Source organism: Ascaphus truei, chromosome 15 (assembly GCF_040206685.1).
Source record: "Ascaphus truei isolate aAscTru1 chromosome 15, aAscTru1.hap1, whole genome shotgun sequence".
In the NCBI taxonomy this organism is placed as follows: domain Eukaryota; kingdom Metazoa; phylum Chordata; class Amphibia; order Anura; family Ascaphidae; genus Ascaphus; species Ascaphus truei.
The window spans coordinates 51,522,641-51,549,879 of record NC_134497.1 but is presented as its reverse complement, the minus strand read 5'-3'; the positions used below and the strand labels follow the sequence as shown (position 1 = coordinate 51,549,879).

At 43.8% G+C, this 27,239-nt stretch overlaps 1 protein-coding gene across 1 annotated transcript in view; it reads left to right on the top strand.

The window, feature by feature from the left end:
• LOC142466939 (serine/threonine-protein kinase 4-like) overlaps positions 1-16,702 on the top strand; it is a 100,677-nt gene extending 83,975 nt beyond the window's left edge. The window contains exons 6-7 of the mRNA XM_075572593.1: positions 157-308; positions 16,367-16,702. Of these exons, the coding sequence (XP_075428708.1) occupies positions 157-308; positions 16,367-16,525 (311 nt within the window). The 3' untranslated portion in view covers positions 16,526-16,702. The remainder of the gene's footprint in view (positions 1-156; positions 309-16,366) is intronic.
• The last annotated feature ends 10,537 nt before the right edge of the window (positions 16,703-27,239 follow it).

Genomic DNA, 27,239 nt, shown 5'->3' with positions numbered 1-27,239 from the left:
CCATTACCTCTTGCTTGTCCCTCCCTACCTCAGTTGTGAGATGTATGGGGAGGCAGCATTGTGGAGAGCTAACTGACCGTTCGGCTGCCTTCGCCAGCCAATTCGTTTTAGAAGGTTTAAAAATAGAAGTAACTTGCTTTTGCTTTAATTTTCCAGACAGCAGCGAGCCTGTACAACCTGTTAAACCTTCATTTCTCGAATATTTCGAGCAACAGGAAAACCAAGTCAGCACTGTTGAAAAGAAGACTCCAGCCCAGTCTACCGATTCATCTGGATGGACAATACCTCTAAATGGAGACTATAGCTCTGTGAGTACTGGTGAATGTAACTGGATGCATGAAGAATACCTGGAAATCTTTTTTTTTTTTTAATACTTTACAATGATCTAGAAATGAGACCTAAAATGTGACCTTTAAACTAAACCTTTCTCTCCCCTAACCACATGATACAGTATCTGACAATCACCACTACCTCCTTCCTGCCTCTTCCTTTGCAGGACCCGTTAGGTATATAGTTTAGCATTAAGCCTTCTGATCTTTCTGGCCGTTTCTCAGGGGCACATGTCAACATACTGTACCAGGAACCTGTTACTTCTTAAACCGTGTTGTTTATTGAACATATAACATGTAAATTGAACAGAGTGCTTGCTAGCACCGTGTTGTTGAGTCAGCAGGTGCGGCCATTACAGAGCTGAATTGTAACACAACGAGGTCAGTGTTTCCACTGTCACATTTCAGAAGTTGGATTGGAATGCTGGCCAGGTGCACCAGCAGGGGTAGGGGGGTGGCTTGAGGAGAGGTTGATCACCGAGTATCACACGGGTCATTACAAATGCCGTGTTGACCTGCGGCCCGCGGATTGGCCACCCCTACACTAGACCTAATCTTCCAAGTCCTGACATTAGCCCCCGTTTTCCCAATCTCCCTTCTTCCACAACTTAGGCCTCGTCCAGGGTTCCCGCAAGCGTGCTGAGACGCGCTGAGGCTCAGGGAAAGCAGGTGTTTTCCCTGGCCTTAGACAGCGCGCCGTCAGGGGGCGGGCCAGTGATGTCACGGAGCTGGTTCGCCCTCATTGGGCGAACCGCTCACGTGACCGGCCCTGCGCTCCGGCAAGCGCGTGATTTAAAAAATTACCTAAGACCTACGCTTCCGCGCGCTTGCGGAAGCGTAGGCGAGCCCCTACTAAAGCCGCTCTCATGGCGGCTGTAGGGGCTCACAGGTAAGTGCAAGCGCGCCTCAGCACGGCTCAGCGCGTAAGCGCTGACCATGCCCAGGGCCTTACCTATAGACATACATCACTATGCGAGTAGCCAAACATAAACTACTGCATACTATATAAAATGAAGGGGGGGGGGGGGAAATATATATATAATAGTAGTAGTAGTTTCTTTTTGATAGCCTTTCCATGGTATCAGTGAGAAAGATACTCTTTTATTGCAGCTAGTTCTTAAGATACATGGATGGACAAGATAACTTTAGGGGTATTATACAATGTAATTCCACTTTAAGGAGTGGTTTGGTTCTTTTACAGTCGGAGCACATTATACATTTTTTTCCTATTTATTATTATTATTATTATTTTTTACAAAACTCAGACACCTATAAGTTTTTGTGTTTGTTTGTTTTTTTTCCCCCAACCCTTTTTTTGTTGGTTTTTGGATATGGGGAGCTGAAACCTGGGAGAGGTTTTCCTGTAGTTTCTCCATGTTGTGTGATATTACTGTATGCTGAACAGGAGTTTGCGCAGGGAAAGCCCATTTCGTTCTTTCCTCTTTCTGTGGCTTCCTATTGGCCTGCGTGACTGGGACATTTAAACTGAAAAGAGATACTGGCGCCCACTACGGAGGTAACTATCTCTGGAAGCAGGGCGGCCCCTGAGATTAAATTAACACTCTTCAGCCCCGGAGATGATTTGCTTCACTCCTGTAATAATTTTTTTTTTTTTAAATGAAACAATATTGCTGCTTTAAGGAAGACTATTACATTAAGCTAAGAGGGATTGCACATTTAAAGCTGCAGTTCAGTCTTTTTTTTTTTTTTTTACATTTATTTTTTTACTTCAATAGTTTTATGTGTGCAATCTCTAATTAGCTAAAGAACTGTATAGCTGCCGGTCAATTCGTTTTCCATGTATTGATAGGTCGAAATTTGGTGACATTAAAAGCTGGGATTTGTTTATAATCTGCTTGACTGGCAGTGGAAGCTCATGAATATTCATGAGCATTCCTGCACTGACAAGTGCTAGAGGGAGGGCAGGGCTGACATAGGGGTGTGCCAGGGCTTGTGACAGGATATGAAGGGGCAGTGCCTTAGCAAATGGCTGTTAAAATAGAATACAAGAAAATTGGTCTTTCAAAGTTGTTTTTTTAAAAACAGAAAATGCTAAAAGTATTGTTTCTTACTACAGAACTGATTTATTAAAAAAAACACACATGCAGGATATTGACTGAACTGCAGCTTTAAAGTCATGTATATTGTAATCAATCAAAAAACGTATGAAGATAAATAATTATTTTATTAAAGCAGCAAAACGTGAAATCGTATGGTTAAAAAAATCAGTTCTGTAATATTGGTTAAGTGACCGTTTTTTTTTTTTAATTTTAATAAACTCTTAATGCCATTTTTAGTAAGTTTTTTTTTTTTTTTAAATATATACAACATCCTTTGATTTCTATAGCAGGTTTTAGCTCACCTCCCCAGCAGTGCAAGATCTTTGCAATATTTTCCTGTTTGTAATAATTTGTCGCCAATGCTCCCAGGAGTTTGAGCTGCAAACTGTAACAATAGATACTGTTACTTTCATAATATAAGGATACATTGTACTGTACTGTAGCAGCTGGGTTACAATGACTGAAGGATTGATTGAAACGGAATGGCAGCCATTATGTTAGGTACACAATCAGGATTTTACAGATTTATAACAGGAGCATTTAAACGGTTGCCAGCCTAGGTAAGAATGTAGAATTATACAATTGTATATTATACAATTATGCTTTACCATGAAAAGAAAAGAAGGGGAATGTTTAAACTTTAAACACAATCAGAAGGTTATAAAGTAAGAGTGCTAACTGCTTTCCAATATGTACTGTGCATTAAGGGGCTTATTCTAGTTTCTCCGACATTGTCTTTGCCAAACTGCACGGTTTACTTGTTCACAAAGGCGGAATTAAATGAGAGGTAAAAAATGGTATCTATTGCAAATCGCTTCTTCTAAAGCGCTTCTAGAAAAAGTGACAAACCAAGTGGTTTAACAGCGATATGACCTGAGCGGATGCTAACTCCTTCCCCAGTCTGATTTATGGGTTTTGCCCTCTCAGCTAATATTTCAGGCTCTAGATGTAACACGCAATAACAATCTCGCCCCCTTGTGGTGGCGTGAAAAAATGCAAGTTTTTAGAAGCGGCTTGCATAACGGAGCTACTAGAATAGCAGTTGTGGGCAAAAAATGAAAAAAGTTTGAGGCTTTTTTGACAAACCGATCGGATTGTTAGAGCAAGTGAAACCGCTTCTAAAAAAGCCGCTTAGACGCGGTTTGGACATGCGATTATGGCTTGCAGAATAGCAAAGCATGGCAATCCACTTCTAAAGTGCACTTTAGAAGCGGTTTGTCACACTTTGGAGCTACTAGAATAAGCCTCTATAACTCAGAAGTAACATGTTCAGTGCCTTTAAATGACAAATTAACAGATGAATTCTAGCCCATGAACCTACAGTTAACAGGCTTTCAGTAAAAGCAATAAAGGACCATCTAACAAGTTTAGCTGTAATAAAATGACTGACGACAACACATTAGTATACAGTAGTGGCACCCTGTAATGTATAATTGGTGGGGAAGATGCACAGTATGTGATCAATGTGAATTCATTTAACGTTAGATTGTCCATTTTAAATCATTGGAAAAACAATCAAATCCTGCAGGCTTCAGTGTGTTTCGTTACATCAGATGTTACCATGAGAATGCATATAATTCTCTACTATAAAAGAACAAAACAGGCTTTTTTGCACAATTAAAATGATTGAATCAAATAATATTAATGTGTTAATCTTAAAGCCAGTAATTATTTTGCAAGATGCAGTATAATACATACATTTTCTTTTCAGATTTAGTATTGCACACTGTAATTGAAAATGAATGAGAAATAGAATATTATTTCTAAACAACTCCCTCATAAATGTTGGACGTGTGCTGAATTGCATAAAAGACCAAGGAAATCACTGTGGTACCTTTTGTGACCCATTTAGTCTGCAGAACAGCACTGCAATGTCTGACCTTTACTGGTAATGAACATCTCTTTAAAATATTGGTTCTGAATCTGTCTGTCTCTCTCTCCTTCTCTTCCTCTCTCTCTCCCACTCTATCTCCTTCTCTCTCTCCCCCCCCCCTTTTTTCTCTCTCTCTCCTTGTCTCTCGCCCTCCTCTCTCTCGCTCTCTCTCCTTCTCACCCTCTCTCCCCCTCCTTCTCTCTCTCCCTCCCCTTCTCTCCCCCTCCTTCTCTCTCTCCCTCCCCTTCTCTCCCTCTCCTTCTCTCTCATATTTATATATACACACACACACACACACACACACACACACACACACACACACAGTAAACTCTCATTGATTCCCACATTTTTCTTTTTATATAACATTGGAACCGAGGAGTCTTCCAGAGCTCAACTGCACTATTTTCAATTTTGGGGAAAGTTTGATTCCCAAGATACTTCCTGGTTTTTAAAGGGGATTTATATGGCTATCCAATAGGAAGCCACATCCAATGATGTCACAGATATTTAAACACTGTCATTTCACTGGTAGGTCTCAGAATCCCAGAGCTGAAAATAGCGGCTTAAGTCTCCTGTGGCACCCCCGGGTTCCCATCCTGTAAATTTAAATTGGGGATATAAAATGAGATGGGCGGGGGGGCTGCTCCTTTAACCATCTGAGTGTCGCATGACACTTGGGCAATCTCATATTGAGTGGCACCCTGGTGACCCAACATCTTAGAACTTCTCTTGGGGAAGATCGCAACCTGAGCTCTGTGAGCAGAGATCATGGTCCTGATGTCAGGGATGAATTGCTGTCATGCGCTCTGGCTTGCTCCGTATGATGAACACACATAATGAGTGTGAGTGGGCTGAAGGTAAGGCATATGGAGCATCATGGGACCACTAGGGAGGTCGGGGCTCAGGGGCAAAGAAAGCAATCTTACCCCTGTCAGCTCTTCCGTCCTGGGTCCAGTAGCTCCTCCGTAGCCCTTCCCGCAGCGTGCATCCGGCAAGATGAGTGTGAGGAAATGAAGAGGAAAGATCCTGTGCGACAGCAAACAGCCAAATGACGTCAGATCCACAGTTGAATACAGTAGCTTCATTGGTATGGACACACACAGGTAAAAACAGCAGGCTGCAGCACAGCCTCCTCCTCTACGCGTTTCACGCTCTGCTGGCGCTTCCCAGAAGAAACGCGTAGAGGAGGAGGCTGTGCTGCAGCCTGCTGTTTTTACCTGTGTGTGTCCATACCAATAAAGCTACTGTATTCAACTGTGGATCTGACGTAATTTGTCTGTTTGCTGTCGCACCGGATCTTTCCTCTTAATTTCCTGATGTCAGGGTGCAGATCGGAACCATGTTATTGCTACACTATCCATGGACCTTCAGGGAAGAATAATATTTTCACATAATTTCTATGTATAGCTATAACCAGGCTTTTGTTTTCCATAGCTATAAGAAGAGTCATGCTTTGTGTTTCATTGCGTTATGGATTGTGTGTGTGTGTGTGTGTGTGTGTGTGTGTGTGTGTGTGTGTGTGTGTGTGTGTGTGTGTGTGTGTGTGTGTGTGTGTGTGTGTGTGATAAGTTTTTCCCTTCAAACTCTCATTAATGCTGCAACTGTAATTTCTTTGTTTAGCTGGGCCCCTTGTCTTATCTATTAAACCCCCTTTGTAGAGTCAGAGAGAGATGTACCGGCTCTCTTCCTTGAGAAAGATGAGGTAGTTTAGCACATGAGTTATCTTTTTTGCTTAAAGCTGCAGTTCAGTCAATATCCTGCATGTGTGTTTTTTTTAATAAATCAGTTCTGTAGTAAGAAAAAATACTTTTAGCATTTTCTGTTTTAAAAAAAACAACTTTGAAAGACCAATTTTCTTGTATTCTATTTTAACAGCCATTTGCTAAGGCACCGCCCCTTCATGTCCTGTCACAAGCCCTGGCACACCCCTTTGTCAGCCCTGCCCTCCCTCTTGCACATGTCAGTACGGGAGTGCTCATGAATATTCATGAGCTTCCACTGACGGACTGAAGCAGAATATAAACAGATCCCTTCACTAATTATGTCACCAAATTTCGCCGATCAATACATGGAGAACGAATTGACCTGCAGCTATACAGTACTTTAGGTAATTAGAGATTGCCCACATGAAACTATTGAAGTAACAAAATTTAAAAAAAAGACTGAACTGCAGCTTTAATCTGCTGAAATATATTGCAAAATGTATAACAAAGTAACTGCAAGAAAAACAAGATGTCCAATGAAGTCTTAAGTGCTGACATTGTGATATTAAACATGCCCACCACCTTTTCTGATATAAGTTATCTTGCTTAGTTTATTGTTCAGTGTCTTTGTGTTAAAACAGCAATGTTTTCATTTGCATTAAATGCACTCTTGCTAAAGGCTGTTGCAATAAAAGTCTCTATTCAAATTGCTTACCAAGAAGGAATAAGTGTGGAACTGAGTTTTTCCATAAAACCTTCCAGCACCCCAAAGGGTTTCCCCCTCTGCAATGTATTTTTTTTTTTACCTCTCTGGCAACCATTGCGTTAACAAAGTATAAGGTCATAAACTAAGGGTCAGACCCACAGAGGCCCATTAACGCCGTGCTCATAACGTGATGTTACTAAAAACCGGTAACAGGCATGATTTTCCTAAAGGTTAACGCATATCCACAAAGCTAATTATATGCAAAAACAACGTCCATTGTATAACTCATTAGCATAGAGTTTTAGGGAGGGACCCATTTTTGTAAAGAACCCACTGACTTGTATCCCTTCCCAAACACTGCATTAAACAACACGTGGAGAGATACATGTGAGTAAAACACCTGAGATACCTGGGAAATATGCTAATATACATCATTTCAATATAACTTGCATATCCCAATTAGCATACTTCTCGGGTATCTCAGGTGTTCAGTTTTTTTCACAGGTGCTCCTCGCGTATTGTCTAAAGCAGAGGGGGTGCTCAACTCCAGTCTAAAGTCCTCTACTGACCAACTGATTGAGTCACCTGTGCGGAAGCTGGGATATCCTGTTTGGGGGGGCTTGAGGACTGGAGCTGAGCATCACAGGTAAAGGACTGTTTGGGGAGGTATATAATACCCTCAAGTAGGAGTCATGCCACCTTTAGGTACAGTAAGACTAACGTCACGTTGACCCCCATAGCAGACTCCCTTAGGACCTACAGTATGTGTATAGGCGTTGTTATGGGGCACACCTCTTTTGCATGTAATTATCATGAACATCCGTTGTTGTTAACGCGTTGTCCTTTCCCTCTGAAAATGGGACTTAATGTTATGTTATTGAGATTTGAAGACGCATGATAAGGCATAACGTGTTCTTAACGCCAGCTTATGTCCTTTAAGAGAGCTGTGTGGATCTGAACCAAAGTGTTTTGGTCTCCCCCACTTGGGATTGCCACGCTAGAAAGCATTACCAACTTGTAACAAAAAGTGTGTAAACACTGCTCCCAGATTGTATGTTAGCTAGAAGGTGGATATCTGAATGATTCATACACGGCTTTAAGGCTGCGGTCCCAGTCATCACTGTGGCACGCGCACCCGGCGGGGGGTGGGAGGGACGGTGCGTACACAGCGCTAACCGCGTTCTGCGGTCTCCAGGGAGAGAGGAAGATTGCGACAAGAGGGGGCGTGGTGAGTGTTTTGCGGGGGCGTGGCCACGACCTCACACAGCTGGTTCGCCCTCATTGGTTGAACCGCCGAAGGGGGCGTGGCCACACCTCCGTCGCAAGTTCCACATACAATTTTTTTGTATGTATTGTATTGTATGTCTTTATTTATATACAGTAGCACCATAAATGTACATAGCGCTTCACAGTAGTAATACATGTGGTAATCAAATAAATAACAGATAATATAAATAACAGATCATGGGAATAAGTGCTTTAGACATAAAAGTAACATTAAGGAAGAGGAGTCCCTGCCCCGAGGAGCTTACAGTCTAATTGGTAGGTAGGGAGAACGTACAGAGACAGTAGGAGGGAGTTCTGGTAAGTGCGTCTGCAGGGGGCCAAGCTTTATGTATCATGTGTTCAGAATATCCACAGTGCTATTCGTATGCTTCTTTAAGCAAGTGTGTCTTAAGTTGGGTCTTAAAGGTGGATAGAGAGGGTGCTGGTCGGGTACTGAGGGGAAGGGCATTCCAGAGGTGTGGGGCAGTCAGTGAAAAAGGTTTAAGGCGGGAGAGGGCTTTAGATACAAAGGGGGTAGAAAGAAGACATCCTTGAGAAGAACGACAGAGTCTGGATGGTGCATAACGAGAAATTAGGGCTGAGATGTAAGGAGGGGCAGAAGAATGTAAAGCTTTAAAAGTGAGGAGAAGAATGGAGTGTGAGATGCAGGATTTGATCGGAAGCCAGGAGAGGGATTTCATGAGGGGAGATGCTGAGACAGATCTAGGAAAGAGTAGCGTGACTCTGGCAGCAGCGTTTAGGATAAATTGTAGGGGAGACAGGTGAGAGGCAGGAAGGCCTGGAGGTTACAGTAATCAAGACAGGAGAGAATGAGGGCCTGAGTCAGAGTTTTAGCAGTCGAGCAACAGAGGAAAGGGCGTATCTTTGTTATATTGCGGAGGAAAAAGCGACAGGTTTTAGAAATGTTTTGAATGTGAGGGGCGAACGGGAGAGAGGAGTCGAGTATGACCCCCCAGGCAGCGTGCTTGGGCTACTGAGTGAATGATCGTAGTTCCAACAATAATGTGGAAGGAGGTAGTAGGGCCAGGTTTGGGAGGAAGTATGAGGAGCTCTGTTTTAGCCATGTTGAGTTTAAGGCGGCGGGGGGGGGGCATCCAGGATGATATAGCAGAGAGACATTCAGAAACTTTGGTTTGTACAGCAGGTGTAAGGTCGGGTGTTGAAAAGTATATTTGTGTGTCGTCAGCATAGAGGTGATAATTAAACCCAAAAGATGTTATTAGGTCACCTAGAGAGTGTACAGAGAAAAGAGAAGAGGTCCCAGGACAGAGCCCTGGGGTACCCCGACAGAGATCAATAGAGGAGGAGGAGGTGTTAGCAGAAGAGACACTGAAAGTACGATGAGAGAGGTAGGACGAGATCCAGGATAGAGCTTTGTTCCGAATACCAAGAGTATGGAGAATGTGACGGAGAAGAGGGTGGTCCATGGTGTCAAATGCTGCAGAGAGGTCGAGTAATATGAGCAGAGTGTAATGACCTCTGTCTTTGGCAGCATGAAGGTCGTTAGTTATTTTAGTGAGGGCTGTTTCCGTGGAGTGAGCAGTGCGGAAGCCAGATTGTAGAGGGTCTAGGAGAGAATAGGTGTTGAGAAAATGGAGCAAGCGAGAGAATACAAGACGTTCAAGGAGTTTAGAGGCAAAAGGCAGGAGGGAGACCGGTCGATAGTTAGAAAGACAGGTAGGGTCAAGCTTGCTGTTCTTGAGTAATGGTATGACTGTTGCATGTTTGAAGGAGGATGGAAAGGTTCCAGAGCAGAGGGAGGAGTTAAAAATGTGTTTGAGCGTAGGGATTATAGTAGGAGCAAGAGGTTTTAGGAGATGGGAGGGAATGGGGACAAGAGGGCAAGTGGTAGAGGGCGAAGAGGCGATCAACAGTGACACATCCTCCTCTGAGACCGTGGAAAAAGAGTCAAGGAAGGCAGGAGGAGAGTTAGGAAGAGGTGTAGGATGGGAGGAAGAAACAGAGGGGATGTTCTGATATATGGATTCCACCTTTTCCTTAAAATAGTCAGCAAAATCCTGAGCGGAGATGGAGGAAGGAGAGGCAGCTGAGGGTGGTTTGAGTAGAGTATCAAAGACAGAGAACAGTCGGAGTGGGTTAGATTTGTACATGTTGATTAGTGAAGAAAAGTAGGCTTGTTTAGCTTGCGAGAGGGCAGAGTTGAAACTGGATAGCATAAATTTGTAGTGAAGGAAGTCTGCGAGAGTATGAGATTTCCTCCAGAGGCGTTCAGAAGAACGATTGGAGGAACGCAGCATGCGTGTGTAGGAATTTAGCCAGGGTCTAGGGTTAAAAGGGCGAGTGCGCAGAGAGAAAGTGGGGCACGTAGATCAAGAGAGAAGGACAAGGCAGAGTTGTAGTTCCTGACCAGGTTGTCAGGGTCTGTAGCAGAGCTGAGAGAGGAGAGGAAGGAGTGTAAAGTGGACTCAGTCAGGTAAGTGAATAGAGCGCAGGTTTCTGCAGAACCGGGGGGTAGGTGGAGAAGCGAGATAGAGAGAATGAGATGAGGTGATGGTCAGAGAGAGGAAAAGGGGAAATGGAGAAGTCAGAGAGAGAGAAGTTTTTAGTGAAAACCAGGTCTAAGTAGTGGCCATCCTTGTGGGTGCTGGTTGCAGTCCACTGTTGAAGGCCAAAAGAAGAGGTAAGAGAAAGAAAGCGGGAAGCCCAAGGGAGAGAGGGGTCATCACTGTGGCAGTTGAAGTCCCGAAGGAGAAGAACAGGCTAGTCTGAGGAGAGAAAGAAAGAGAGCCAGGATTCAAAGTGAGAGAGAAAGGCAGAAGGGGGATGAGTAGAGGTAGGTGGGCGATAGATGACCGCCACATGGACAGGGAGAGGAGAGAAGATCTGGACAGTGTGAACCTCAAAGGAGGGAAAAGCAAGAGAGGGGGGAATAGGAAGGGTTCAGTAACGGCAGAGAGAGGAGAGCAGGAGCCCCACGCCTCCACCTCTGCCATCAAGGCGCGGAGTGTGGGAGAAGGAAAGGCCACCATAAGAGCGGGCAGCTTCCAGAGCAGAGTCAGACTGAGTGAGCCAGGTCTCAGTTATAGCAAAGAGAAGCAGGGAGTGAGAGAGAAAGAAGTCATGCACAGAGAGGAACTTGTTAGAGAAGGAGCGAGCATTCCAAAGGGCACAGGAGAAAGGGAGAGTGGAGGGAGGGTGGCAGGGGATGGGTATGAGGTTGGAGGGGTTAACACCAGAAGGAGTAGAAGTTGCATGTGGGAGGCGAGGACGAGAGCATGTAGAAATAAGGCAGGGACCAGGATTGGGAGAGGTTATCCCAGAAGCAAGGAGGAGAAGAATGGAAAGAAAGAGAATGTGTGAGATGATTTGTAGGGGTGTGTTTTAGTGCGGGGCGTATAGCTGTTCATGTGAACTGAGAATTGGGGAAGAAAGGAGAGATGGAGATATATGAATAGAGTTAGAGACATAAGGAGACTGGTGGAAGGAAGTGCATAATTTGAAAATAAGTGAGGTTACAGCAAATATAAAAAGAAAAGGCGGCATCACAGCAATAGTAATGTGTTTAGATGTGCAGTCTGGGATAGATGATATCCTCCTTTCCAACGTAGATCAAATGCAGGAATCAGAAGCAGTAGATGTTGTCCACTTTTCCACTTCTTTTAAAACTTCCTTTTTAAACTTCATATCTACTTTAAACATATCTACTTAAGAGCATGGCTGCAGTCTGCCATGAGTTTACTTATATACTTTTACAAAGTCACCATTATTATTTACATTAGAAAAGAGGCGTCTAAGAGGGGATAGTACAAAGGACTCAGGGCCATCCCTTAAGGTTGGAGGAAAGGAAATTTCACCAGCAACAAAGAAAAGGTTTCTTTACAGTAAGGGCAGTTAAAATGTGGAATTCCTTACCCATGGAGACTGTGATGGCAGATACAATAGATTTGTTCAAAAAAAGGTTGGACATCTTTTTAGATGGGAAAGGTATACAGGGATATACCAAATAAGTATACATGGGAAGGATGTTGATCGAGGGATTAATCCGATTGCCAATTCTTGGAGTCAGGAAGGAATTAATTTTTCCCCTTAATGGGGTTTTTTGTTTGCCTTCCTCTGGATCAATAAGTTAGTATAGATATAGAATAAAGTATCTGTTGTCTAAATTTAGCATAGGTTGAACTTGATGGACGTACGTCTTTTTTCAACCTCATCTACTATGTAACTATGTAACCATGTTGGCCCAACAAACTTAATTAGCACATGTGAGGGACGTTAAAGCAAATGGTTTTTCTAAGATGGGTGTTGTCTTGCACAAGTGTGAAAGCTGAATTAAATTAAGACAGCAGGGGGATGATTTACAGACAGACAATTTGAAATATGTTTTTACCTAAATAGAACTAAATACACAGTAGGGGAGGATATCAGGATAGACAGACAATTTGAAATATGTTTTTACCTGAGGAAAGAGATGAGATGAGATCAGTGATTCAATAGTCCTAACTTCCTTTTTAAACTTCATATCTACTTTAAACATATCTACTTAAAAACATATCTGCTTAAGAGCATGGCTGCAGGCCATGTGAGAAATGTATGTGAGAAAACTTGCACTACAGCGCGGCTGCTAAATGTGCGCCAACACTTGTACTTGACCCGGATAGATTGGGAGGCGGTGCATGTGCGCTGTTGAACGCACTGGGACCGCAGCCTAAAGCAGCAGACCGCGCTCGTCGCCATTTGTTTTTTTTTAACTTCCGTTTCCAATGTTATGATTAAAATCTGATGTTCTATACAGGAGATACAAGCATTTGAAATATTAAGCGCCTGGGAGATTAAAATGAAGCTTTCCCCAGAGGCCATTGCAGACCCAGAAAATAATATTTAAGACGAACAAGGGACAGAATACCACTACTATTATATATTAAAGTGAAACTCGTAATAAGCTTCTATGGGGGATTGCTGCTTATATAGCACACTTCGTTGTATAGTTCAGTAGAATACGAGACAGTTTCAGTCTTTTTTTTTTTTTTCTCTCAAAGTAACCAATACATCATTTATAAATGCATAAAAAGCCTACATTTCCCCTACAATCTTTTTTTATTATTTTTTTTTCTACAGACTACATATTAATGCTCTGTATTAGCAAGAAATGCCATTAAGTGTTGTATATTTATAAATGAATGTTCATTACTCAGTGTTCATGTTGTGTGCTGAAAATGATGCATGATTTGCTTGCATGTTTAAGGCACCAATGAAAGTGGGTTCAATGGCAGGGAGCAGATCCCGATGACTGGAGCAGGCGGAGCACGGCCATAGAAAGAGGCTAACGGCCACAGAGTTGATACAGGGTCGATAGTCCCAATACAGTACAATAGACGAGGCCAAAGCAAAGATCAGGGCAGGTGGCATGCATGATATATAGACCAGGGTCAGGGCAGGCGGCATGCATGGCAAATAGATCAGGGTCAGGGCAGGCACAAGACAACAACGCAGTCAGGCTGGCAGAACCCATGAGCATTGTCAGGCAGAAGTTTGAGCACCAAGCAAGTCCAGATGAATGGATGCTCTTGGCCACGCTGGATGCAAAGGCACATTGCTCAGGTAAGCAAGAAGTGGGCGTGGCCTGCTTTTAAAGTGAAGCCAGGGGCAGAGTCCACGAGGCTGATTTCCACAGGTGTGAGTAGAAGCTCACGGTATGTTGTGGCTGTGGAACTATACAGGAGATGGTTTAGGTCAGTGCTGCTGCCTTGAAGAGCAGAGGTCGTGGATTCTGATCATCTCGGGCCTGACAGGATGCATCATAAAACAGACCCTGATATTAAGCTTGTATTCTCTCTTTCACTGAGAAATAAAAGTGAATAAAGACTGGCCCTGCCCCAATTAAGGAAAGCTTGAATCTTTTTGTGTAATGTATAAACTTTGGGTATTTTAAATACCCATCTCAAGAAAGGCCTAAACATCTATCTTAATATATCAATACAATGGCCAACTTAAATCATACTAATTGAGATACCCCATACAGAGGTCTGTATCTCTGCAAGCAGGGGATCCCAGGAGCAGAAATTAGTGGGGTTCAGCTTTGGAGACCCCCTGCTTCAACCCTACGTTAAAAATTTTAAAAAATCATCAAAAACATGGCCTGCTTGGAATGCCTCGCTAAAGCTTTGCCTATAAGAGGAATCATTTGTTACAGCTTAGGTGGTTTGAAAAGAGTGAGGTTTAAAGATAATATTTACATTTGAGGCTAAGGTTGCGGCCCCGCTGCCGCTGAGCTCGCTCATGCTTGGAGAGCAGTGATGTCACCAGCTCACCAAGCATGAGCGATCGCTGTCCTGCAACATTTTTAGAGCAGGAGTGGGGGGCGTGGCTACTACGGGAGGGGGTGTGTCATTGGCTGTATAGGGGCTGTCTGTGTTTCTGTGTATATCTCTTTCTCTCTATCTCTCTCTCTCCCCCTCATCTCTCTCCCTCATCTCTCTCCCACCCCCCTGCGCTCTCTCCCTCATCCCCCCTGCGCTCTTTCTTTCCAGCCCCCTGTGCTCTCTCCCCTGCTCCCCCCCACACTCTCCGGCCCCCCTCTCTCTCCCACCCCCCCTGCACGCTCTCCCCCGTCCCCCCTGGGCTCTCTCTCCCCTGCCCCCCCGCGCTCTCTCTCCCGGCTCCCCTCTCCCCCACCTTGCTTTCTCTCCCCTGCCCACCCCCCCGCGCTCTCTCTCCCGGCCCCCCTCTCCCCCACCTTGCTTTCTCTCCCTTCTCCCCCCTCTCTCTCTCCCTTCTCCCCACTCTCTCTCTCTTCTCCCCCTCTCTCCCTTCTCCCCTCTCTCTCTCCCCTGCCCCCCCCCCACGCTCTCTCTCCGGCCCCCCTGCGCGCTCTCCCCTGCCCCCCCCTGCATTCTCTCCCCCCCTGTACCCCCCCCTGCACTCTCTCTCCCGGCCCCCCGCTCTCTCTCCCCTTCTCCCCCCACACCACTAAGTTTGCCCCCCCCCACCACCACATAGCAGCTGTCCGTTTGCCCCCCCCTGTCCGTTTGCCCCCCCCCCTGTCCGTTTGCCCCCCCTGTCCGTTTGCCCCCCCTGTCCGTTTGCCCCCCGTGTCCGTTTGCCTCCCCCCTGTCCGTTTGCCTCCCCCTTGTCCGTTTCCTGTCCGTTTCCCCCCCTCTCTGTCCGTCTGCCCCCCCTCTCAGTCCGTCTGCCCCCCCTCTGTCCGTTTGCCCCCCCTCCTTTCCACTTCTCTGCTGAATTCAGTGTCAGTATGTGTGTGACAGGAGAGTAGAACACGCCCTCTCTCTTACCATTGGTCAGAGCAGGGTCATGTGACCCTGCTCTCAGCACCAAAGTATCTTCCCCTTGTCACAACGCTTGGGAGAGAGTGTGTGCACGCGCATGAGCACAACGGGAGAGGGGATGTGCTGATCCACATTACAGAAGGTAAGCGTGCCAAGCGCATATGAGCTCAGCGCCAGCGGGGACTCAGCCTAAGGCTGCACTTATAGTGCTGGTGACGCGACCGATGACGTCACCCGTCGCCATCGCCACTGGCAAAAGTTGTAATTTGATTTTTAGCAACGTCGCTGGCAACAAGGCCAGTGACGTCACTAAAAGGGGCGGGCCGTGCAATTTGATTGGCTTAGAGACAGTCACATGTGGCGACAGTCTCTAAAAAATCAAATTTACTCGGTTTCAAAATTTTTGGTTGCTCCGTCGCGCTTAGTATAAGCGCTTGCGACGGAGTCCATGTATTTGTTTCAGAGCGACGTCGCGTCGCAAGGCACTATAAGCGCAGCCTAGGTTTCTTTAATGCTTATGCATTGTATCACAAGCGTCAGAAGTCTCTACACAGCTAGGTAAGTTAGTTCTATTGTTTCTTCCTGACATCTAACGAGATGGAAGTTATGTGAAATAAAATTTCTGTCTGACATCTGGAGCTTTCTGTATCATAGTAAATTACATCACTATAGTGGCAACATGCCAACTCTTATCTCTAACTGTGCATGCAATGTCCTGTATATAATGTATAACCCTGCTCACTAATGTAACTATGTATTGTAACCATGTATTATTTGTCATCATAACTCTGTGCCCAGGACATACTTGAAAACGAAAGGTAACTCACTGTATTACTTCCTGGTAAAACATTTTATAAATAAATGAACTCCTTTTTCTCTCTGTCTTTTTTTTAAAATTATTATTTAATGTTTATAAATGTAATAAAAACTAAATAGATTTTTTTTACGAAGGGCACCTAAAAGGTTGCAGGCGACTGTATATGTATACGTACACCCCATTGTACTGCGCTGTAAAATATGTGGGTGCGTTATAAATAAATGATCACGATGTCTTCTCTTCTAACCTCCCTTTTTTGGCTGGGGGCCACTATGTGTGACAGTCGCCTTGACAAGGGACTGTGACCGACTACAAATGCTTACATGTTCTGTTTCCCTTCTTCCTAGTTAAAAGAATGGAGTGTAGCTGAGCTTCAGATGAAATTGGGGGCTCTTGATCCTATGATGGAACAGGAAATTGAAGAGATTCACCAGAAGTATCAATCAAAACGTCAACCAATCCTTGAAGCCATTGAATCAAAGAAACGCAGGCAGCAACATTTCTAAAATAATTATACTACATAAATATGACCAGGACTTTTGTCTATTTTATTCGACTTTTAAAATATTTTTTTATGTACAAGTTTTTTTAAGGTTTGTAATGACTTCACATTTCTATATATATATTATTTTGTATGCATAGTTTAAAAAGGTTTACAATATAAAGTACTTTAAAACACATTCTGTCTGACTTATTCAATAAATGTTTTGAATTTTGATTTTGCCATTCACGGTATGGTAAAGACTTACCAATATCTCTAAGACTACAGACCATGTGCTAAATTACAGTTTTGTCCTGTAAAATAGCAAATCTGTAGGGTAACATAAATGATAATATGCTTTGCCTTTTCAATGACCCCACCCAGCAACAAATCTCAGGTTTACACAACAGGAGTTAATGGTACTGATGTGGCAATGCAGCTATCCAGCAGCCAGGGTATCTGTTCTCTGGTGTCTCCTCAACTTCACTCCCTGTTTCTGTTGGGGTTCCATGAGGTCCTGTCCTTGGTCCTCTGCTCTTCTCACTTTACACCTCTTCGTGAACTATTACAATCTTTTGGCTTTCAGCATGGTCTATGACACCCAAATGTATCTCTCCTCTCCTGACCTCTCCCCCTCTCTCCTGCCTATTGTCTCCTGGATGTCTCACCACTTCCTGAAGCTTAACATGTCCAAAACAGAACGAATACGTTTTCTCACTTCCACTGCAACCACTACACCCACACTCTCCTTCACTGTAAATAACACCACAATCTCATCACCACCTCAAGCTCACTGTCTAAGGGTAATTTTGACACTCTCCATTCCTCAAATTCAGTCCCTCGCTGAGTCCTGTCATCTCCACCTTTGAAATATTGCCAAGATATGCCTCACTCAAGGCAAATAAAATCCTATTTCCCTTACCTTGTCCCATCTTGACTACTGCAACCTTCTCTTAGTTGGCATTACCTTTGTCTGCCCTTCCAACTCCAATCCATCCAAAATGCTGCTACCAGACTCGTCTACTGTACCTCACTCACTGCTCCACTTCTACTGCTCCACTACACTGGCTTCCCACATCCTCTAGAATCAAATTTAAAACCCCAGCTCTAACTTATAAAGCTCTTAACAATGCTGCCCCGCCCCCCCCCCATACATCTCAGCCGTCAAATCCAAATACATACATTTACGCCCCCTGAGTTCTGCCCACAAAATCCACCTGTCATCCAACCTTATTAACTCCAATTACTCCAAGCCTACAAGACCTCCGGTGGTGCCCCCTCTCTGGAATTTACTACTCTGCACCATCACGCTCTCCCTCCAGCTTTCAGATATTTAAAAACTCCTCTTTTAAAGGAAGCCTAGTTGCCATCCAACTCCCCTCCCCCTCCAACCCCATTGGGACCAGCTGTACGGCTGGACCAATCTTCACCCCTACATAACGTCCCCCTTACCCTCCAAACCTTAATGGCCATGCTGGGCCATATTGCAAGCTGAGCTACACTCCATCCCACAATGAGCAGCCACCTTAGCTTCTTGTTTCAATGTTGTCCCTCATTCCCTGTAGACTGTAAGCTTTCACAAGCTGGGCCATCATTACCTCTTTGTATCTGTTTGTGCATGCCTGTCATTTGTATTTGTATGTAACTATTTATATAATATGGATATGGAAATGACCTATATGGCGCCAATGATAACAATCATAAAAAAGAGTCTATTAAGCCAACCAAACCCTTAGATGATTCCAGGTGTAATTCGCCAATTTCTAAATATCCAAACGTTTGTTGTCGTAGTCTCACCCAATCATGAAGATATGTGGATGGCAAAAGACAAATCATACATAGCACCAATGGTTCATTACCTTTGGCACTAATGGAGATATCTGTAATCTGGATTAAACAAATGCTGACCAGTGCAGTATGGGATTAGAAAAGCTCCCAGAGGATACAATTTATACATATATATATATATATATATATAAAATACAAATGCTGCATAAGCTAAAAGGTTTGGAAATGGGCTGGAATGTAATAGCCCAAAAAGATCCTAATGGAATCGAATTCTCCAAGTGAAAATGAAACTGGAATCCTATTCCCGATCAGTCCTGAGGACTTGTGTCTGTAAGTAGGAACCACTGTAAGTGCGTTCTCCCTGGCTGTCTCTCCACATGTAGCGGTGGCGGTATATATCGCCATGCGGCGGCGTACGACAGCGTGCAGAGGCTGGTACCAGCATCTTGGGATTGCCTCTGCTACAGCTCCTATCTGCTGTGATGCGGCCATCGGATCGTTTTTGTTCTTGCCTGTCCGGCTGTCCGCCCAAATGCTGCTGCTGATGATGTCACTGCTATGGAAACCAGCTACAGGGTCCTTGTAGGGTCAAAAAGAAGCCTTACGGGTTTCAAGACCTCGTGTCTTTTCGTCAGAACTGACGAAGAGACATAAGGTCTTGAAACATGTAGGGCTTCTTTTTGACCCTCCAATGACCCCATGGCTGATTTCCTAGCAGGGACGACAGCAGCAGCAGCAGTTGGGCGGACAGCCGGACAGACAAGAACAAACATGATCCGACGGCCGCATCATAGCAGATAGGAGCTGTAGCAGACAGAGGCAATCCCAAGACGTTGGTACCAGACTCTGCACGCTGTCATATGCCGCCGCCGCTGTATACCGCCACCTCTTCATGTGGAGAGACAGCCGAGCAGCCTCTAATTGAGCCAGCTGTGCTGAAGTAGGGATATCCTGAAAACCTGGCCTGTTTGCGACCTCGAGGGCTGGAGTTGTGCATGCCTGATCTAAGGGTTTGGTTGGCTTAATAGACTCTTTTTTATGATTGTTATCATTGGTGCCATTTAGGTAATTTGCATATCCAAGTCCTTTCTGGTTTTGGAGAAAGCCAGCTGGGCCGGTCAGGCTGCCTTTGAACTTCAAGGACATTGGAACTTTCACACAGACACTATTTACTCTATTGGATGTTGTATTTTATAACTAGCGCTTATTCATGAATTTTCCCACTATATTTATGTAATATACAAACATAACTCTGTACACCCATTGTACCGTATGTTGGTGCTTTACAAATGATAATAACAATAAAATACTGAAGTAACAAATCATCGATCTAATATTGGGAGTGCTACAAAACTGTAGTACAGATGTAACAAGACTTGCTGTCCCTGGCGCCGCGGAGAACAAGTAAAAGTCCTGGTTGCCGGGGGCCATGTCTGCCACGATAGTTCGGGGTGAGGTGTCCATGCTTCTGAATGCGACCCCTGCAGTGTTAATCCTGCGTGGCCATGTCACTGGGGACACGAAGCTTTGATACATCTCTATGCACCATTGAAACCTCAATAGAAAAAATTACTACTGTTGCCATCTCAATTGAACATGACAAGACTGTACTATTTGAGTGATGTCGATCACCTACCTTCTTCAGGAGTTGGGTGACCTGGTAAGAGCACGCCTTTATTTCTTTGTTAGATTGGTTTGTTTTCTGGAAACTTCAACAGTGACAAAGATTTTAATAAACTACCAATCCTGTTCTGTACTGAACTTTCACAGCCTCACAGGTCTCTTCTCTACGAGTACTGTGAAGTATTAAAAGTCCACATAGCCGACCAAAAACAACATTGTGTAAACAATTGAATTGGTTTCTGTAAACTACTCAAACCGAGCTAAAAGCACTGATCATTTTATTTTCTGGAAATAAATTACAAAATTGCATTTATTAGGGGTCTCTGAATGGGGGAGTGTTTTTACCCTTTGTGAACCTTGTCCTTATCAGAGACCCTATAAACATAAGTGGAGGGACAGAGAGGAGGGTGTCGGCTCACCATGTTTACAAACTAACTTTAAATAATTAAAAAATATTTACGGGTGTCCAATAAATATTTTTTAAAGTTTTCAGTTACCCACGACACCTTAAACAGGTCACTATCATTAGTACACTTTGATTCTAGGAGGCAATAACCCCTTTAGAACACTGCAGACACGATTTCACCCTTTTTTGAGGGGGGGAGGGTTAAAGAACCCCGACCCTCTCTAATAGCGCGTCTGAGATCAGATGCATTATAAGGAACCCCAACCCTCTCTAATAGCGCGCCTGAGATCAGATGCATTGTAAGGAACCCCAACCCTCTCTAATAGCGTGTCTGAGATCTGATGCATTGTGCATTCTTCTGTATTTGGTAACATTTTCAAATGGCAGGGATCCTTTAGGGATGCCCAGGGAACCCTAGGAACCCCTGTTGAAAAACACTGCTCTACAATGTGAAGAGTGACCCATTCAACAATGTCACAACCTACAATTAATATCTGATTGAGCATCCTGTGCTGAAGCAGGAATATCCTGAAAACAGGACCTGTTGGGGGGGGGGGGTGAGACTTGAGGACTGAATTTGAGCACTCCTGGCTTAATGTATTGCTTAGTAATTTCCATGTCATCTGGGGCTGGTCATTTCCTACATTACATTTAGTTCCTGTAAAAAACAAAAGTCAATTATTTTCCAAACTGACAACATTGGTAAATACACAGAAAACAATGAGCAACATTCGTATTTTATTTCCTCGTCAAACAGTAAAATGGGGAAGAGATACTGTATGTAAAAGGGACATTGAAATTGCACATACATTTTAATACAGATCTGAAACATTTGTCTTGCACACACTAGAACAGGGGTGGTCGAAGACTGAGCCACCAGTGCTGAAGCAGGGATATCCTGAAAATCTGACCTGTTGGTGGCCCCTTGGGGACTGGAGTTGACCCACCCAATATGGTCAGCAGCATGTCTGATTAATCTTTTCCTCAAAATCCACCATATAGTCAGCAGCAATAACATTTTTGTTGTATTTTTCTCACTGCTGCTGATCATATGTTGGACTTTGAGGATCGGGTTAATGCTCACTGAGGCTGGCTAGGCTATCAGCACCTATTTATAGCACATCAGAACACCATAGAACCATCCCTGATGTAGTCGTGTTTCTTGCAACGAAACGCGTCGGGTTGTTTGCTTACGTCAGCATGCTGTTAGAGGAGCACGGGAAGGACGTGCTTGCAGAGCCGGATTACTTGGAGGACTTGTTGGTGTTTAACATCTCTTCCTGAGACCCGAGTTGGAAGTTAACTACGCGTTAAGGACTGTGACCCCGGTTGGATCTCTCGGGCTTGTCCCAGCGGCTGTTTCAGAAATGTCTCAGAAATGCACTTATACACTCAGTGTATGTGAGTGCAATGTTTTTAGCGTTCATTCTGATTAAATGCTTTTTAAATTGATTTACACTATGAGTGTGCATTCTCCCTTTTTTTGTGTGTATATGAGAACAAACAGCGCAACCATGAACAATTATCAACATAGATTAAAGTATAAAATATACTGAGACAAGATTCGTCACGTATTTCATCAGATGTCCGTGTGGGCTGTACTACATAGGCAAAACTAGCCGTATGTTGAAAGAACGCATGGCCGTTCATAGATCTACTATTAGGAAAGCACTGTTGGACTCGAACACAGTGGAGGATTATAAACTGCTCCCGGTGGCAAGACATTTCAAACAGGAAAAACAGTCTGTCGACTTTAAGGTGTATGCCCATCTTACAAGCTGACACTTTGCCTCGAGGAGGTGATCGCAATAGACTTTTGCTGCAATTGGAGGCCAAAATGATCCACGACCTTAAAACTATGTCACCGTTTGGCCTTAACGAGGACTTCAGACTTGGATGTTTTATTTAAGAATGTCATTATTTCAGTATGCCATTTTCTAGTGCCCCCCCCCCCCCCCCTTTGTGATCATGGTGTTGGATGTCTCTCTCCTTCTTTTCCTCTTTCTGATTTTTTCTGATTTTTGGCATTCTCCCCTTTTGGCACTGTCCTCATTATGGACCTGCACGGTTTTGCCCCACATTCTTCTTTGTCATTTTACTTTTTACCATGTCTTCCTATCCCTGCTTCCCACATTCCTTCCCCCCTATACACTCCCCCTTTCCCCCTCTCCCTGCTGTCCCTTTGCCCAGCCGTGATGTTTGCACTTTGGTGGTGTTCTATGCATCTTTATTGTTTACATGCTATTCTGGCTGCTGCCTCTATGTCCATGCGCTCTCTAGCTGCTGTCACAGAGCACTCTGGCCCCCTCCTCCCTCCTCCCCTCTCCTTCCTGTTGCCTGTCATTGTGAGGCAACCTGGGACTTGAGCACCATACATGCGCAGTAGAGCCTGTTTTTTGGCTGAGGGGGTGTTTCCTTAGGTTCCCTAGTTACCCATGATGCTCCTCACTGCTGTGAGCACATGTGATAGACGCGAGGTGATGACGTCATCGGTTCCTCGCCTGAGATGGCTGCAGTCACACAGGTGTGTGCAGTTGTGGTTTTAATTAAGGTAGTTAGTTATGGGTATATATAGGTGGTGATGGTTTATATGTGTTGAGCACTCCCTTGATAAAGGTCCTGTTCCTAGGACCGAAACGTTGGTGTATGTGCCTGCTATTCTAATACAATTCTTTTTGCTAACAAGTGTGCTGTCTCTTCCTTGCTGTGCCTACTCTGGTCTGCCTGGTAAGGAGAGAGATATATATATATATATATACACACACACACACCCCACACACACCCCACACACTATTAAGGTTATGGTGGGTAAAAAGTGACAAAAACCCTCCACAGTAAAGCATATAGCAAATGGAAATATTACTGTATGTTCATTTGCATGTCTTAGACAGGTCAGCAACCCTGTCTTTCACCATTATCGTCCAGCACACAGCACTTCCACTGCAGCAAGGGATTCTGGGAAATGACATGCAAATGAGCACACAGTGCCACCTTTTGTCTCAAGCTCCTTTGCATCTCACCCCAGCCTATGCTTAATAGCTGTGTTTAAAGCAGCATGCATTGGCTTAAGGGTTGCTCGTGTAATATGAGCTTGAGACAAAAGGTGGCACTGTGTGCTCATTTGCATGCAAATGAACATACAGTAATATTTCAATTTGCTATATATATATATATATATATATATATATATATATATATATAAAACACACGCCTAAACAGTAAATGTACCTAAATACTGGCTATGATAATGAAATAATAATATGCCTGCGGTGCTCCAGGGAAGGGAAATACGTGACAACAACAGCAAAAATTCCCTATAGGGAGCACACAGGTGTACCAAATGAATAACAGAGTTTATTATGATGAATAAAAACAGGGAAGAAAGAAAATAAAATGGAGGGGGACATAAACCTAGATTCTGGAGGGAATGGGCTATGCTGCAAAGAAATGGACTGTAAATTGTGTCAGCAAATCAAGACACAAGGTCAAAAACCATACAGGTCTAAATTACAAAACAGTGCATGAACTGAGGGCAAACAGAGAAGTGGTTGAAAGACTAACTGTTGGGATGTGAATGCACGTGCAAAATAAATAGTTAGTTCCACAAAATGCCTTGATGCCAATATGAACAGAGCATGCAACAAATCACAACATGCAAAGAAACAGCAAAGGATAAGAAAAGCTGATTGCCAGATATAAGATGGAAGTATGAATAGCAAATCCTAAAAAGCTATGAAAATACATAGATTTCTTCTAAAGCCTTTAGTAGCTGTGCAGGAAATAAATATATATAGATATAGTCCATAAAATCGCAAAGTCCAAATACATCACCAATGAACAGGAGTAGTGAATCCTGTAAGTGGTCCCCAGTAACAGAAAATAAAGGAATATGAGACCCCCTGCCCCTCCCACCCACCGGGCAGACCCATTGTGTCTGGCATGGGGGGTTGTGTGAGCCTGCCTGTAAATTCATTGATTCATTCCTGTGCCTCTCCGTAACCACCTTACCATCTTACCTGAGGGACACGATGGATGTGCTGTCCAGATTGGACTGCATCACGGTCGACGAGAACACCATCCTCGCTACCTGAGATGTAGAATCCCTGTACTCCAGCATTCCTCATCGTTTCGGCCTTATGGCCTCCAGGTTTTATTTAACTATGCAAAATATTACAACAGATTTGGTTGATTTTGTTATGGATCTTCTGGAATTTATTTTGACACATAACTATTTTGTTTTCAAAAATAAGTTTTATTTACAGATCAGAGGCACAGCAATGGGGGCGGCTTGCGCACCCTCCTATGCCAAACTTTTCCTGGGCTGGTGGAAACGGGAGGTGTTTTTTTCTGAGGATAACCAGTGCCTTACTGAGAGGAGTTTGTTGTGGTTGAGATTTGTTGATGATGTCCTGGTGATCTGGCAGGGTTCTGCTACAGATTTCTCGGGCTTCATTGATCATCTCAACCATAACACGTATAACATCAAACTTACTCTGCAAGTTCCACATGTGTGGACTTTCTTGACCTGAGGATAGCAGTAGACGCAGATGGTTGTCTTACCACGGCTATTTTCCGCAAGGAAACAGCAACCAACTCTGTGCTACATGCTACTAGTGCCCATCCGGCGCATCAGGTCAGGGGTATACCCACTAGTGAGTTCTTGAGGCTTAAGCGTAACTGCTCCTCTCACAACACCTTCCAGATTAGAGCACAAGAACTCAAGGAAAGATTCATCAGGAGAGGCTACAGTAGGACCTGTGTTAAGAGGGGTTTTTGACAATAGCCTTGGTAGTAACAGAGAGAAACTATTAGTACCTAAGCCCAAATATAGAGGCCAAAGTAAGATTAGGTTTGTGAGCACTTTTAGTCAACAGTGGCCCGACTTGAGGGGGATTCTGACTAAATTCTGGGGTATTTTGATAATGGACCATGATCTTAAAAACTCGTTGGGCGAACATGTCAATCTAACCAGCCACAGATCACCCAATCTGCGGGATCGCCTAGTCCATAGCCAGTACAGTATGTTCCCCAGGTCGGGACCACTTTTCTTTCTAGTTTTAGAAAGACATGAAGATGTGCCTAAGGAGGGCACAGAAGAGATCCCTTTAGTAGGCGCACTGCAGACCTTTATAAAATAATATGGTCAGGGGTGAAAAAAGTGTGTATAAAAATAAAAATGTTTATTAATAAATATACTTTAAAAACGTGTGTGGTTGTTATACTTTCTATAATAAAAATAGACAGATAGTCTATATGTTCTACTCTGGTCACCCAGTGGATTGAGGTGGCAGAATTTGACTGGCCAAAATGGGCCTTAAATCAGATTATCCTCTCAATGGTGAAACGGTAATGTGATACAGGTCTGAAGGTAGTGGGATTATGCTTTCCCTGTATATGCTTAATAGCTGTTAGTGAGATGAATTCCCAAATACCAAGGATAGAAGAGAGAGACCGGATTAGTAGAGCCTGTTTAATCTGTCTCTGTAACACAGCACATTCAGAGTATACCAGTTCAAGTCATTATAAATTAACTGTTTGCACAATGGTAGAAGGAGTTAAGGTTACTCCTCACATAGCCCGTCGTGGTGATGTATTGAAAAATAAGAAAGTCTTACTGCGTCTGCCTCATATATGTTCATTGTCACTGCGTACCTGGCAATGTGTTTAATAATTGTCTCTGGTAATATATCCAGTACACAGGTAATGCCTATTGATAGGATTATTCTATGGCACAGATATCAAAGGATCTAAAGGGGCCAAATGCCACTATAATTCCTTCCTGTGTACCGCTCGTGATCCAAGTATACTGTATACTGTATACTGTATACTGAAGGGATCTTACTGCGCATGCGTCAACTAAGTTCCGTGACGCTAAGTCCCCGATCGTATACCCAATGTATTGGAAAGGAGCGGGGTGAGTCAAACAAGTTATTCTATAGCACAGATATCGGAGGGTCTGAAGGGGCCAAGTGTCACTATGGTTCATTCTCTGTCGTTACTAGTTTTAGAAAGACAGGATTTTTTAAATGTGGAAGTTGCTCAGAGTGCAAATTTATGCGTCAGACTAACACCTTTACTGACACATTAGGCACACGTACCTATAAGATCTTCAGTTTCCTAAATTGCAAAAGCAAAGGCGTTATTTATCACCTCTCCTGCCCTTGTGGTCTTGTCTACATTAGCATGACCACAAGGGAGGTACGCTTTAGGGTCTTGGAACACAGTCAGTTCATCAAGAATGCACAGCGAAATCTAGACTCTTTTAAAAAAATCACGTCGGTGGCCAGGCACTTTTTACAGCGTCATGGTTCTGACTCGGCTGTCCTCTCGGCGTTCGCCATTGACCGGGTCTCCCTGGGCATCCGTGGAGGTGACCTGGAGGGGGCCCTATTAAAAAGGGAATGCAGGTGGATAGTCCAGTTAGGAACCATGATGCCTGCTGACCTCAATGATTATTTGAGTTTTGCAATGTATCTGTGATTATGTATACGTGCCCTGCTAACCCCTTCTTCCTCTCCTTCTTTTCTTTCATGTCTGTTTTCGGTTATCACCACATCTCCATTCCCTTCATCTACTGTATAGCAGCGCCACCTCTGAACCAGAAGATCTGCAAATGCAGCTACAGAAGATGTCTACTTACAACCTAGACTCTATCTTTCATTATTCCCAGATAAAAGACTTTCCTATGTGACTGCACGATTTGAAGGAAACTCTTTATGGCAGCCTAAGCCCATTGATGTAATGACATCACAATAAGATTATGAGCTTTAATGATGGACCTTTCACATAAATACTTACTGTTCTTACCTATCAGGTGCTATAATAGCATGGACATACTGTAGCAACATCTTTCTGGCATTGTTTGCCTTTAATCTGCTGTAATATGTGCTCCTAGCATGTCCCATAGTGTGCTGCGTAGAAC